Source organism: Nerophis ophidion, linkage group LG09 (genome assembly GCF_033978795.1).
Source record: "Nerophis ophidion isolate RoL-2023_Sa linkage group LG09, RoL_Noph_v1.0, whole genome shotgun sequence".
In the NCBI taxonomy this organism is placed as follows: Eukaryota; Metazoa; Chordata; class Actinopteri; order Syngnathiformes; family Syngnathidae; genus Nerophis; species Nerophis ophidion.
Window position 1 is genome coordinate 74,936,083 of NC_084619.1, and position 12,500 is coordinate 74,948,582.

General features: G+C 41.1%; 1 protein-coding gene across 1 annotated transcript in view; it reads left to right on the forward strand.

Moving 5' to 3' along the window:
• LOC133559730 (otoraplin-like) overlaps window positions 1-6,183 on the forward strand; it is an 8,469-nt gene extending 2,286 nt beyond the window's left edge. Inside the window, exons 2-5 of the mRNA XM_061911776.1 lie at window positions 3,573-3,722; window positions 3,791-3,930; window positions 5,615-5,725; window positions 5,801-6,183. Of these exons, the coding sequence (XP_061767760.1) occupies window positions 3,608-3,722; window positions 3,791-3,930; window positions 5,615-5,725; window positions 5,801-5,824 (390 nt within the window). The 5' untranslated portion in view covers window positions 3,573-3,607 and the 3' untranslated portion in view covers window positions 5,825-6,183. The remainder of the gene's footprint in view (window positions 1-3,572; window positions 3,723-3,790; window positions 3,931-5,614; window positions 5,726-5,800) is intronic.
• Window positions 6,184-12,500: the final 6,317 nt, after the last annotated feature.

Here is a 12,500-nt window from a genome sequence, read left to right on the forward strand (position 1 = left end):
AAACACAAAGCTGTTGTTTCTCTCAGGTCTGTATTGTAGCTGCCAACATTTGTTTGTTGTTTTTTTATTTCATTTTAATTTATTTTTTATGTTTTTTGTTTTTTTTTAATTACTGCCAACATAAGATAGTTCATATCACAACAAGCTCTTTCACCTCAAGAGCGGTACGGTCAGTGGTCAGATCAATGCATTTGTCAGTGCAAAATCGACTGCGAGGACTCCGACTGGTATGCTCGCTTGCAAATTTCACTCCAAAGTACAACGTGAAAGAACTTTCAATAAAACTCTTACCAAGTTTTGTACAAATAAATGACAGGCAATCAATAAAACGTTTAAAAAAAAAACCTTCCTGGATGACATCCTGACAATAAAGTTGCATTTGTGTTCAAATATTTGAGTCTTTTCTTAAGATAAGTTCAATTGATCATGATCAATCCAAATTCCTAACGTGATTATTCTGATTAAAGCAATTATTAATATTTTTTATTTTTTTATTTTTTTCCCCCTTGGCCTCCGTCTGCACCCCCTCTCCAAAGCCCAGGCTAACACCGATTTTTTAAAATTTCATTTTAATCTTCTATAACCCACCCCCCCCCCCCCCCCCCCCTTGTTTTCCTGTATCTCATCTTTTTTTGTAAGGGGCGCTGGAAGCCGGCAGACCCGCCAGCGATCCTGTTCTGTCTCCCTGTAACTTTTGTCTGATCTTGAATGGGATTGTGCTGAAAATTGTAATTTTCCTGAAGGAACTCCCCTGACGGAATGAATAAAGTACTATCTAATCTAATCTAATCTAATTATTAATATTTGACAGACCTTATGTAAATGTTTCATTTTAAGAGTGCATTGGTAAGGATGTCTGAAATTTTCTTAATTTTTGGCAGTTATACTGAGTTTCTACACATTGTTATGGATGTGTGCAGCATTTTACTAAAGCTTGAGACTCATTTTTGTACGTAAATTATGCAAATAGAAAAATTATAATGGAACAAATGATCATTCAGAAATTTACATTTTTGTGACTGAATATATGGAGGATGAGCTACAGGTTTAAAAAGCTGTTTGCTTAACAGATCCTGCTCCTGTGAAACACTAAGTGTCCAAACTGCAGCCCGTGGGCCTCCAAGGTTTCTTATAGGCATTCACGTCCACATACCAATGGGGTGAGTTTTTCCTTGCCCTTACGTGGGCTCTGAACCGAGGATGCCGTTGTGGCTTGTGCAGCCCTTTGAGACACTTGTGATTTAGGGCGGTATAAATGCCTCAGCCTTCCCTGTAAGGTTTATTCAGGTGTCCTAGAGAGGAGGCTACGCCAGAAAGTCGAACCTCGGACTCAGGAGGAACAGTGTGGTTTTCGCCCTGGTCGTGGAACTGTGGACCAGCTTTATACAAGCGGCAGGGTCCTTGAGGGTGCATGGGAGTTTTCCCAACCAGTCTACATATGCTTTGTGGACTTGGAGAAGGCATTCGACCGTGTACCCTGGGAAGTCTTGTGGGGAGTGCTCAGAGAGTATGGGGTATCGGACTGTCTTATTGTGGCGGTCCACTCCCTGTATGATCAGTGTCAGAACTTGCTTGGTCTGCATTCCCGACAGTAAGTCGTACACGTTTCCAGTGAGGGTTGGACTCCGCCAAGGCTGCCCTTTGTCACCCATTCTGTTCAGAACTTTTATGGACAGAATTTCTAGGCGCAGTCAAGGCGTTGAGGGGTTCCGGTTTGGTGACTGCAGGATTAGGTCTCTGCTTTTTGCAGATGATGTGGTCCTGATGGCTTCATCTGACCAGGATCTTCAGCTCCCACTCGATCGGTTCGCAGCCGAGTGTAAAGTGATTGGGTTGAGAATCAGCACCTCTAAGTCCGAGTCCATGGTTCTTGCCCGAAAAAGAGTGGAGGGCCATCTCCGGGTTGGGGAGGAGACCCTGCCCCAAGTGGAGGAGTTTAAGTACCTCAGAGTCTTGTTCACGAGTGAGGGAAGAGTGGATCGTGAGGTCTTCAGTAATACGGACGCTGTATCGATCCGTTGTGGTGAAGAAGGAACTGAGCCGGAAGGCAAAGCTCTCAATTTACCGGTTGATCTACGTTCCCATCCTCACCTATGGTCATGAGCTTTGGGTCATGACCGAAAGGATAAGATCATGGGTCCAAACGGCCCAAATGAGCTTCTTTTGCCGGGTGGCGGGTCCCTCCCTTAGAGATAGGGTGAGAAGCTCTGCCATCCGGGAGGAACTCAAAGTAAAGCCGCTGCTCCTCCACATCGAGACGAGCCAGATGAGGTGATCCGGGCATCTGGTCCGGGTGCCACCCGAGGGAGGTGTTTCGGGTGGATGTGAAGACCCAGGACATCTCGGGATCCCCCGGGAAGAGGTAGACGAAGTGGCTGGGGAGAGGGAAGTCTGGGCTTCTCTGCTTAGGCTGCTGACCCCGCGACCCGACCTCGGATATGAGGAAGAAGATGGATGGATGGATGAAGTTCAATGTAATTAATCACGATTATTCCAAATTCCCGGCAGCACGGTGGAAGAAAGGTTAGTGTGTCTGCCTCACAATACAAAGGTCCTGAGTAGTCCAGGGTTCAATCCCGGGCTCGGGATCTTTCTGTGTGGAGTTTGCATGTTCTCCCCGTGACTGCGTGGGTTCCCTCCAGGTTCTCCGGCTTCCTCCCACCTCCAAAGACATGCACCTGGGGATAGGCCCCTCCCACTTCCAAAGACATGCACCTGGGGATAAGCCCCTCCCACCTCCAAAGACATGCACCTGGGGATAGGTTGATTGGCAACACTAAATGGTCCCTAGTGTGTGAATGTTGTCTGTCTATCTGTGTTGGCCCTGTGATGAGGTGGCGACTTGTCCAGGGTGTACTCCGCCTTCCGCCCGATTGTAGCTGAGATAGGCTCCAGCGCCCTCTGCGACCCCGAAAGAAATAAGCGGTAGGAAATGGATGGATGGATTCCAAATTCCTAAACATGGTTAATCTGTGGGGCGGCATAGCTCGGTTGGTAGAGCAGCCGTGCCAGCAACTTGAGACCTGAGGGTTGCAGGTTCGATTCCCGCTTCCGCCACCCTAGTCACTGCCCTTGTGTCCTTGGGCAAGACACTTTACCCACCTGCTCCCAGTGCCACCCACACTGCTTTAAATGTAACTTAGATATTGGGTTTCACTATGTAAAGCGCTTTGAGTCACTAGAGAAAAGTGCTATATAAATATAATTCACTTCACTAATCTGATTAAAACAATTATCAGTCATTTAACAGCCTTTCTATAAATGTTTTATTTTAAGAGTGCCTTGGCAAGGGTATTTATAATTCTCTGCATGAAAATACTGAATTTCTACATGTCGTAACAGATGTATGCAGCGTTTTACTAAAGCAAGAGACTCATTTTCTACATAAACCATGCAAGAAGACATGTTGTTTTTAAGAATAGTTGGCCCAACTCCCTCTGGCAGTGAGAAGCGTGTGACCGTCATGAACATCAACCCTGATTGGACGGCTTAGGCCGCCTGTGATGCGAAGGCACAACCCATTTATTTTCCCCTCAACTGAAGGGAAGTTTTCTCTCGAATCCTTTCAACAGTTCCACTTCTGCAACATTTTTTGGAGGGAAACAAAATGCTGCGCCCGCTCGTGATCCTGCTTTGCTTGGGGTCGCTGCACCACACCTCGGAGGCCGTGGCGGCGGAGAAGCTGGCGGACAAAAAGACGTGCGGCGACGAAGAGTGCTCGTGTGAGTACTAGTAACTCGGGAGAGAACTGGACTTGAACGTCACATGTTTGTGTGGTTCCTTCTCTCAGATGTGCTCTCCATGGCCACGGCTTTGGATGACTTCATCGGTCCGGACTGCAGGTTCATCAACCTCAAGAGGGAGCAGAAGGTTTACGTGTATTCTAAACTGGTACCAGAGGAGGGCGGTGGCGTCTTCTGGTCTGGCAGTGTAGGTCCAAAACACCAAGAGATGAGACCACATTGAAATAGAATATAGGCCTTTGAGTTCTGGTCACTGTTGTACAAACCCCGTTTCCATATGAGTTGGGACATTGTGTTAGATGTAAATATAAACAGAAGACAATGATTTGCAAATCCTTTTCAACCCATATTCAGTTGAATATGCTACAAAGACAACATATTTGATGTTCAAACTCAAACTTTTTTTTTGGGGGGCAAATAATGAACTTAGAATTTCATGGCATGGAGAACGTGCCAAAGTAGTTGGGAAAGGGCATGTTCACCACTGTGTTACATCACCTTTTCTTTTAACCACACTCAATAAATGTTTGGGAACTGAGGAAACTAATTGTTGAAGCTTTGAAAGTGGAATTCTTTCCCATTCTTGTTTTATGTAGAGCTTCAGTCCTTCAACAGTCCGGGGTCTCCGCTATCCTATTTTACGCTTCATAATGCACCACACATTTTCCATGGGAGGCGGGCCGGGAAAGTACCCGCACTCTTTTTTTTACGAAGCCACGCTGTTGTAACACGTGCTGAATGTGGCTTGGCATTGTCTTGCTGAAATAAGCAGGGGCGTCCATGAAAAAGACGGCGCTTGGATGGCAGCATATGTTGTTCCAAAACCTGTATGTACCTTTCAGCATTAATGGTGCCTTCACAGATGTGTAAGTTACCCATGCCTTGGGCACTAATGCACCCCCATACCATCACGCATGCTGGCTTTTCAACTTTGCGTCGATAACAGTCTGGATGGTTCGCTTCCCCTTTGGTCCGGATGACACGATGTCGAATATTTCCCAAAACAATTTGAAATGTGGACTCGTCAGACCACAGAACACTTTTCCACTTTGCATCAGTCCATCTTAGATGATCTCAGGCCCAGAGAAGCCGGCGGTGTTTCTGGATGTTGTTGATAAACGGCGTTCGCTTTGCATACTAGAGCTTTAACTTGCACTTACAGATGTAGCGACCAACTGTATTTAGTGACAGTGGTTTACTCAAGTGTTACTGATACAATGTGGTGATGTCCTTTAGAGATTGATGTCGGTTTTTGATACAGTGCCGTCTGAGGGATGGAAGGTCACGGTCATTCAATGTTGGTATCAGGCCATGCCGCTTACGTGGAGTGATTTCTCCAGATTCTCTGAACCTTTTGATGATATTATGGAGCGTAGATGTTGAAATCCCTAAATTTCTTGCAATGGCACTTTGAGAAAGGTTGTTCTTAAACTGTTTGACTATTTGCTCACGCAGTTGTGGACAAAGGGGTGTACCTCGCCCCATCCTTTCTTGTGAAGGACTGAGCATTTTTTGGGGAAGCTGTTTTTATACCCAATCATGGCACCCACCTGTTCCCAATTAGCCTGCACACCTGTGGGATGTTCCAAATAAGTGTTTGACGAGCATTTCTCAACTTTACCAGTATGTTTTGCCACCTTTCCCAACTTCTTCGTCACGTGTTGCTGGCATCAAATTCTAAAGTTAATGATTATTTACAACAATACAGTTTGAACATGAAATATGTTGTCTTTGTAGCATATTCAACTGAATATGGCTTGAAAAGGATTTGCAAATCATTGTATTCTGTTTATATTTACATCTAACACAATTTCCCAACTCATATGGAAACAGGGTCTGTAGAAGCCTTTGAGTTCTGGTAACTGTTGCAGGTGTACAGTGATCGCTACGTGGACCAGATGGGCATCATCGGCTACTTCCCTGCCACCTTAGTGAAGGAGACACAGAGGTTTAGAGAGGAAACAGTAGAGATTCCAACAACAGTGAGTACACAAACTGGGTCTTAGATGCATATTTCATATCGATTGAGCTTTTTCAATGTGTTTCTTTCACTCCAGAACGCAGATTTCTCCTGTGCTTAAACAAGGTGGACACGGACGGATGCTTCTGTGCTGGTTCCAGGAAACTGGGCAACAGAATTTGAATCCAGGGTTGTAATCCTCAGCAGGGACCTGCAGGACAAGTGCTGCAACCAAACTGCGGCGGCCTGTCATGTATTTTTCACGCCAATTCACATCAGTGTTAATTAGAATTGCCCGATAATGGCTTTTTTTGCCGATATTCTGATATTGTCCAACTCTTAAATACCGATTTCGATATCAACCGATACGATACATACACTCGTGGAATGAACACATTATTATGCCTAATTTTGCTGTGATGCATTAAACAATGTAACAAGGTTATCCAAAATAAATCAACTCAAGTTATTGGAAAAAAATGCTGTATTTATTATTGAAGTCACAAAGTGCGTTCTTTTTTTTTTTTAACAAGCCTCAAAACAGCAGCTTGGGATTTGGGACATGCTCTCCCTGAGAGAGCATGAAGAGGTTGAGATGGGTGGGGGTAGGGGGTGTACTGTAGCGTCCTTCAAGAGTTAGTGCTGCAAGGAGTTCAGGGTATTTGTTCTGTTGTGTTTATGTTGTGTTACGGTGTAGATGTTCTCCCGATATGTGTTTGTCATTCTTGTTTGGTGTGGGTTCACAGTGTGGCACATATTTGTAACATTGTTAAAGTTGTTTATACGGCCACCCTCAGTGTGACCTGTATGGCTGTTGACCAAGTATGCCTTGCATTCACTTGTGTGTGTGAAAAGCTGTAGATATTATGTGATTGGGCTGCCAAGCAAAGGCAGTGCCTTCAAGGTCTATTGGCGCTCCGTACTTCTCCCTACGTCCGTGTACCACTCTGTACAGTGGAGTTTTAAAAAGTCATGAATTTAACTTTTTGAAACCGATACCGATAATTTACGATGTTACATTTTAAAGCATTTATCGGCCGGTAATATCGGCAGTTAGCTATAATCGCACGTCTCTGGTTTTAATGATAATGGGTTATTTTTACGGATGTCCATAGTGGCTCTAACTTTTATGTTAGCTCCACTATGGACTGGACTCTCACATTATGTTAGATCCACTATGGACTGGACTCTCACTATTATGTTAGATCCACTATGGACTGGACTCTCACACAATTATGTTAGATCCACTATGGACTGGACTCCCACTATTATGTTGGATCCACTATGGACTGGACTCTCACTATTATGTTAGATCCACTATGGACTGGACTCTCACTATTACGTTGGATCCACTATGGACTGGACTCTCACTATTATGTTAGATCCACTATGGACTGGACTCTCACAATTACGTTGGATCCACTATGGACTGGACTCTCACTATTATGTTAGATCCACTATGGACTGGACTCTCACTATTACGTTGGATCCACTATGGACTGGACTCTCACTATTATGCTAGATCCATTATGGACTGGACTCTCACTATTATGTTAGATCCACTATGGACTGGACTCTCACTATTATGTTAGATTCACTATGGACTGGACTCTCACTATTATGTTAGATCCACTATGGACTGGACTTACACTATTATGTTAGATCCACTATGGACTGGACTGTCACTATTATGTTTGATCCACTATGGACTGGACTGTCACTATTATGTTAGATCCACTATGGACTGGACTCTCACTATTATGTTAGATCCACTATGGACTGGACTCTCACTATTATGTTAGATCCACTGTGGGAGCCTATTTATATTATTGATTTATTTATTTATTGTTTTGACAATCTAATTCAATAATGCCAATGAAGATATTGATTATTTATTGGATGTTTTAGATGAATTATGATAGGGAAGGAGTGATATTGTTTGTTTACCAAACAATGTATATATATATATATATATATATATATATATATATATATGTATATATATATATATATATATATATACATATATATATATATATATATATATATATATATATATATATATATATATATATATATATATATATTGCCACTCAGCATACGGAGTGGAAAACACAACCAAAAATTGAAGTCTTCTTCATGCGACGAAGCTGGCCTACTTCACCACAGTCAGTATTCTATTGCCCCCCCACCCAGGCTGTAGTGAGATGGAGACATGATGGTGGTTACAGGCCAAATGACACTCTTCCTTACACCCACCCAGCCACTACCCCGTCCCCTTCTCCTGTCCCGGGCGGCACCCACTTCCCCATGGAGAGACACCAACTTAACTAACACATTTTCTGGGGGAAAAACTGAAGCCACATTGATTCCTGCTATTTTCCCTCAAGGGGACAACACAAACTTGCTCTTTTTGATTCATTTAATTCATTCAGCCGTTTATCCAATTAGTGTGTTGACATGTTAGTCCTTTTCTCCAAAGCCATCGATACAAGCTTGTTGACATTTACAACAAAACATCATTAGTAAAGGCAACATTTTGAATGTTTTTTGTTTTTTTCATTAACAAATCAACCAGACTTGTAGCTTGAGGCGGTTGCCATGGTGACAGGCCGTGACAGCACAATATTGTGTGTGTGTGTGTGTGTGTGTGTGTGTGTGTGTGTGCTGCAAGGAGCAGCTGCCTAGAGCAGACACATGACGCAAAAGTACATGAGATGCTTTTCCCTCCCCCGTGTCACACCCACAGCTCCAGAACAGGAAGCAGCCCGGCACCCTGCTGAGCTGCCAAATCAAGTGCTTTGGTTTTGCTCAGCATCTGAGGTTGACATTTAAGACACAGGAAACATCCTTTGGTCTGATGCTGGTGAATAAATTACAGGGTGAAACTCGGGAAAACAATACTGTTATTAGTACAAGTTCTTTTGTTGTTGTTGTTTTTTTTTGCCGTAATGTTACAAGATTATACTTTTTTAAAAAGATAACATAACATTAAAATTATTTGTGTGAAATTATTCACATATTTAAAATTCTACACCAATATTAATGTAATTGATATTCTTTTGTGACATTTTTTTGTCCATCTATATATATATATATATGTATAGGTGCGGGAAAAAATCACAAGACTACTTCATCTCTACAGATCTGTTTCATGAGGGGTTCCCTCAATCATCAGGATGATGATGATCTCCTGATGATTGAGGGAAGCCCTCATGAAACAGACCTGTAGAGATGAAGTAGTCTTGTGATTTTTTCCCACACCTACATATTGCGCTCTACCACGGTATCGAGCACTATTCTCTGGATAATCCAATCAAGACATATATATATATATATATATATATATATATATATATACACACATATACATATACATATATATATGTATATATATATATATATATACACACACACACATATACATATATATATATGATGAGTCCCTGGATATTGGAAAGTTCTCTTGCCGTCTGAGAAGTGTTGTATCCCAGATAGCTGCAATGGCTTTCTCTTTAGGTATTCATGTGTGATTTCCACGATCGTCTGTAGGATAAGATAGGATAGGTATTTATTGTCATTGCACAAGTACAACACAACTCTATTTTCAGCACAAACCCGTTCAAGATTAGACAAATAAACAGTGTATAGCAGGGGTCCCCAAACTTTTTGACCCTGTTTAAATAATTTGGCCGGGGGCCGGTATGTTTATATATATATATATATATATATATATATGTATATATGTATATATATCTAATCTAATAGGTTGTACTTGTATAGCGCTTTTCTACCTTCAAGGTACTCAAAGCGCTTTGACACTACTTCCACATTTACCCATTCACACACACATTCACACACTGATGGAGGGAGCTGCCATGCAAGGCGCCAACCAGCAACCATCAGGAGCAAGGGTGAAGTGTCTTGCTCAGGACACAACGGACGTGACGAGGTTGGTTCTAGGTGGGATTTGAACCAGTGACCCTCGGGTTGCGCACGGCCACTCTACCACTGCGCCACGCCGTCCCCATTAGATATATATATATACAAGGACAATTGGACAATTCAACCTTAAACTCACTCTTTTCCTGCAAAATATATTTGACAGATGCTGCCCATACCTATGCTCCTTCAAAGGTTTTGATACTAGCTGCAAAATATTGCACTTTTAAATACAACAATGACTAGAGAGGAGTGTTGTGTGTGTATTTGTGTAAATAAATGAACACTGAAATTCAAGTGTTTCTTACTTTATGGGTTATAGATGATTCTATGGATAACGGAATCATATCTAATAGTCTCTTTCTTGTTGTGTGTGCAGTCGCGCACTCTCCAAAAGCTGTAAATGTTATAACGTGACTGGACCGGCACGCTGTTTGTATGGAGGGAAAGTGGAGAAAATCAGGAGAATGGTTGATTTTCGGGAGAGGCACTGAAATCCGGGAGGTACATTTTTCTTGTATGTCTTAACTTTTGTGTTTTCTAGAAGAGGGCACTCTTGGTAATTATACCATTTTGACATATTTACATCGTGGTTGGAAGTACTCTCATGTGCTCAAACGCAAGAGGACTCAGTCATTTCCTGACCGGGAGGATTTATTTATTTATTTTTTACCACGACTAGTAGAAAACCTCATACACCCTCGTTCTGTGTCTACACACAAAGAAAAACCAGACTGTGTCCACAGCATTGATCTTCTCCCGGTGTCGGAAAATGTCAAGTCGGGACTCATTTGAATTAATAAATCACAACATTCACTTTGCATTTGTCAATTTGGGCCATAATTGCAAGAACAAAAGTCCCCAAAAAGATAGCATTAGTCAAGATAAAATACATTTGCAATGTGAACTTTATATATTTCACGTGTCTCTCAGTCTTATGTAACTGTGTTAGCAGTATTATTCCAACCACAATTAAAAAACACAAAGAAACCATTCGGGGCTCCTAAAAATTGCATTCGATAACCACCTGTCCTTTCATCCCCTTTTGTGATGCTCATCGCCGTGGTAACAGATTAAAGGACACAATTGTTCACAGGATAAAGGAAACACGTGTTTTTTTAAAAAAATCAATAGAGTTACTGTGTCAACAGCAGACCCAGACGAGTAAAGAATATTAGCTGAAGGATTCTCAAAAATACATACAGCTATTTTCTAAAAAAAAACAATAAATGTCTTGCAGATCAAGTAGGACACGACTAAAATGGAAATGCTGATTATCGGTCCTGCTAGACACCGACCTCTATTTAATAATACAACTCTAACATTTGATAACCAAACAATTAAACAAGGTGACTCGGTGAAGAATCTGGGTATTATCTTCCACCCAACTCTCTCCTTTGAGTCACACATTAAAAGCGTTACTAAAACGGCCTTCTTTCACCTCCGTAATATCGCTAAAATTCGCTCCATTCTGTCCACTAAAGACGCTGAGATCATTATCCATGCGTTTGTTACGTCTCGCCTCGACTACTGTAACGTATTATTTTGGGGTCTCCCCATGTCTAGCATTAAAAGATTACAGTTGGTACAAAATGCGGCTGCTAGACTTTTGACAAGAACAAGAAAGTTTGATCATATTACGCCTGTACTGTATATACCTTTATATACATATATACATACATATATACCTATACTGTATATACCTTTATATACATATATACATACATATACCTATACTGTATATACCTTTATATACATATATACATACATATATACCTGTACTGTATATACCTTTATATACATATATACATACATATATACCTATACTGTATATACCTTTATATACATATATACATACATATATACCTATACTGTATATACCTTTATATACATATATACATAGATATATACCTATACTGTATATACCTTTATATACATATATACATACATATATACCTATACTGTATATACCTTTATATACATATATACATACATATATACCTATACTGTATATACCTTTATATACATATATACATACATATATACCAATACTGTATATATCTTTACATACATATATACATACATATATACCTATACTGTATACACCTTTATATACATATATACATACATATATACCTTTATATACATATATACATACATATATATCTATACTGTATATACCTTTATATACATATATACATACATATATACCTATACTGTATATACCTTTATATACATATATACATACATATATACCTATACTGTATATACCTTTATATACATATATACATACATATATACCTATACTGTATATACCTTTATATACATATATACATACATATATACCTGTACTGGCTCACCTGCACTGGCTTCCTGTGCACTTAAGATGTGACTTTAAGGTTTTACTACTTACGTATAAAATACTACACGGTCTAGCTCCATCCTATCTTGCCGATTGTATTGTACCATATGTCCCGGCAAGAAATCTGCCTTCAAAGGACTCCGGCTTATTAGTGATTCCCAAAGCCCAAAAAAAGTCTGCGGGCTATAGAGCGTTTTCATTTCGGGCTCCAGTACTCTGGAATGCCCTCCCGGTAAAAGTTTGAGATGCCACCTCAGTAGAAGCATTTAAGTCTCACCTTAAAAGTCATTTGTATACTCTAGCCTTTAAATAGACTCCAGTTTTAGACCAGTTGATCTGCCGTTTCTTTTCTTTTTCTCCTATGTCCCACTCTCCCTTGTGGAGGGGGTCCGGTCCGATCCGGTGGCCATGTACTGCTTGCCTGTGTATCGGCTGGGGACATCTCTGCGCTGCTGACCCGCCTCCGCTTGGGATGGTTTCCTGCTGGCTCCGC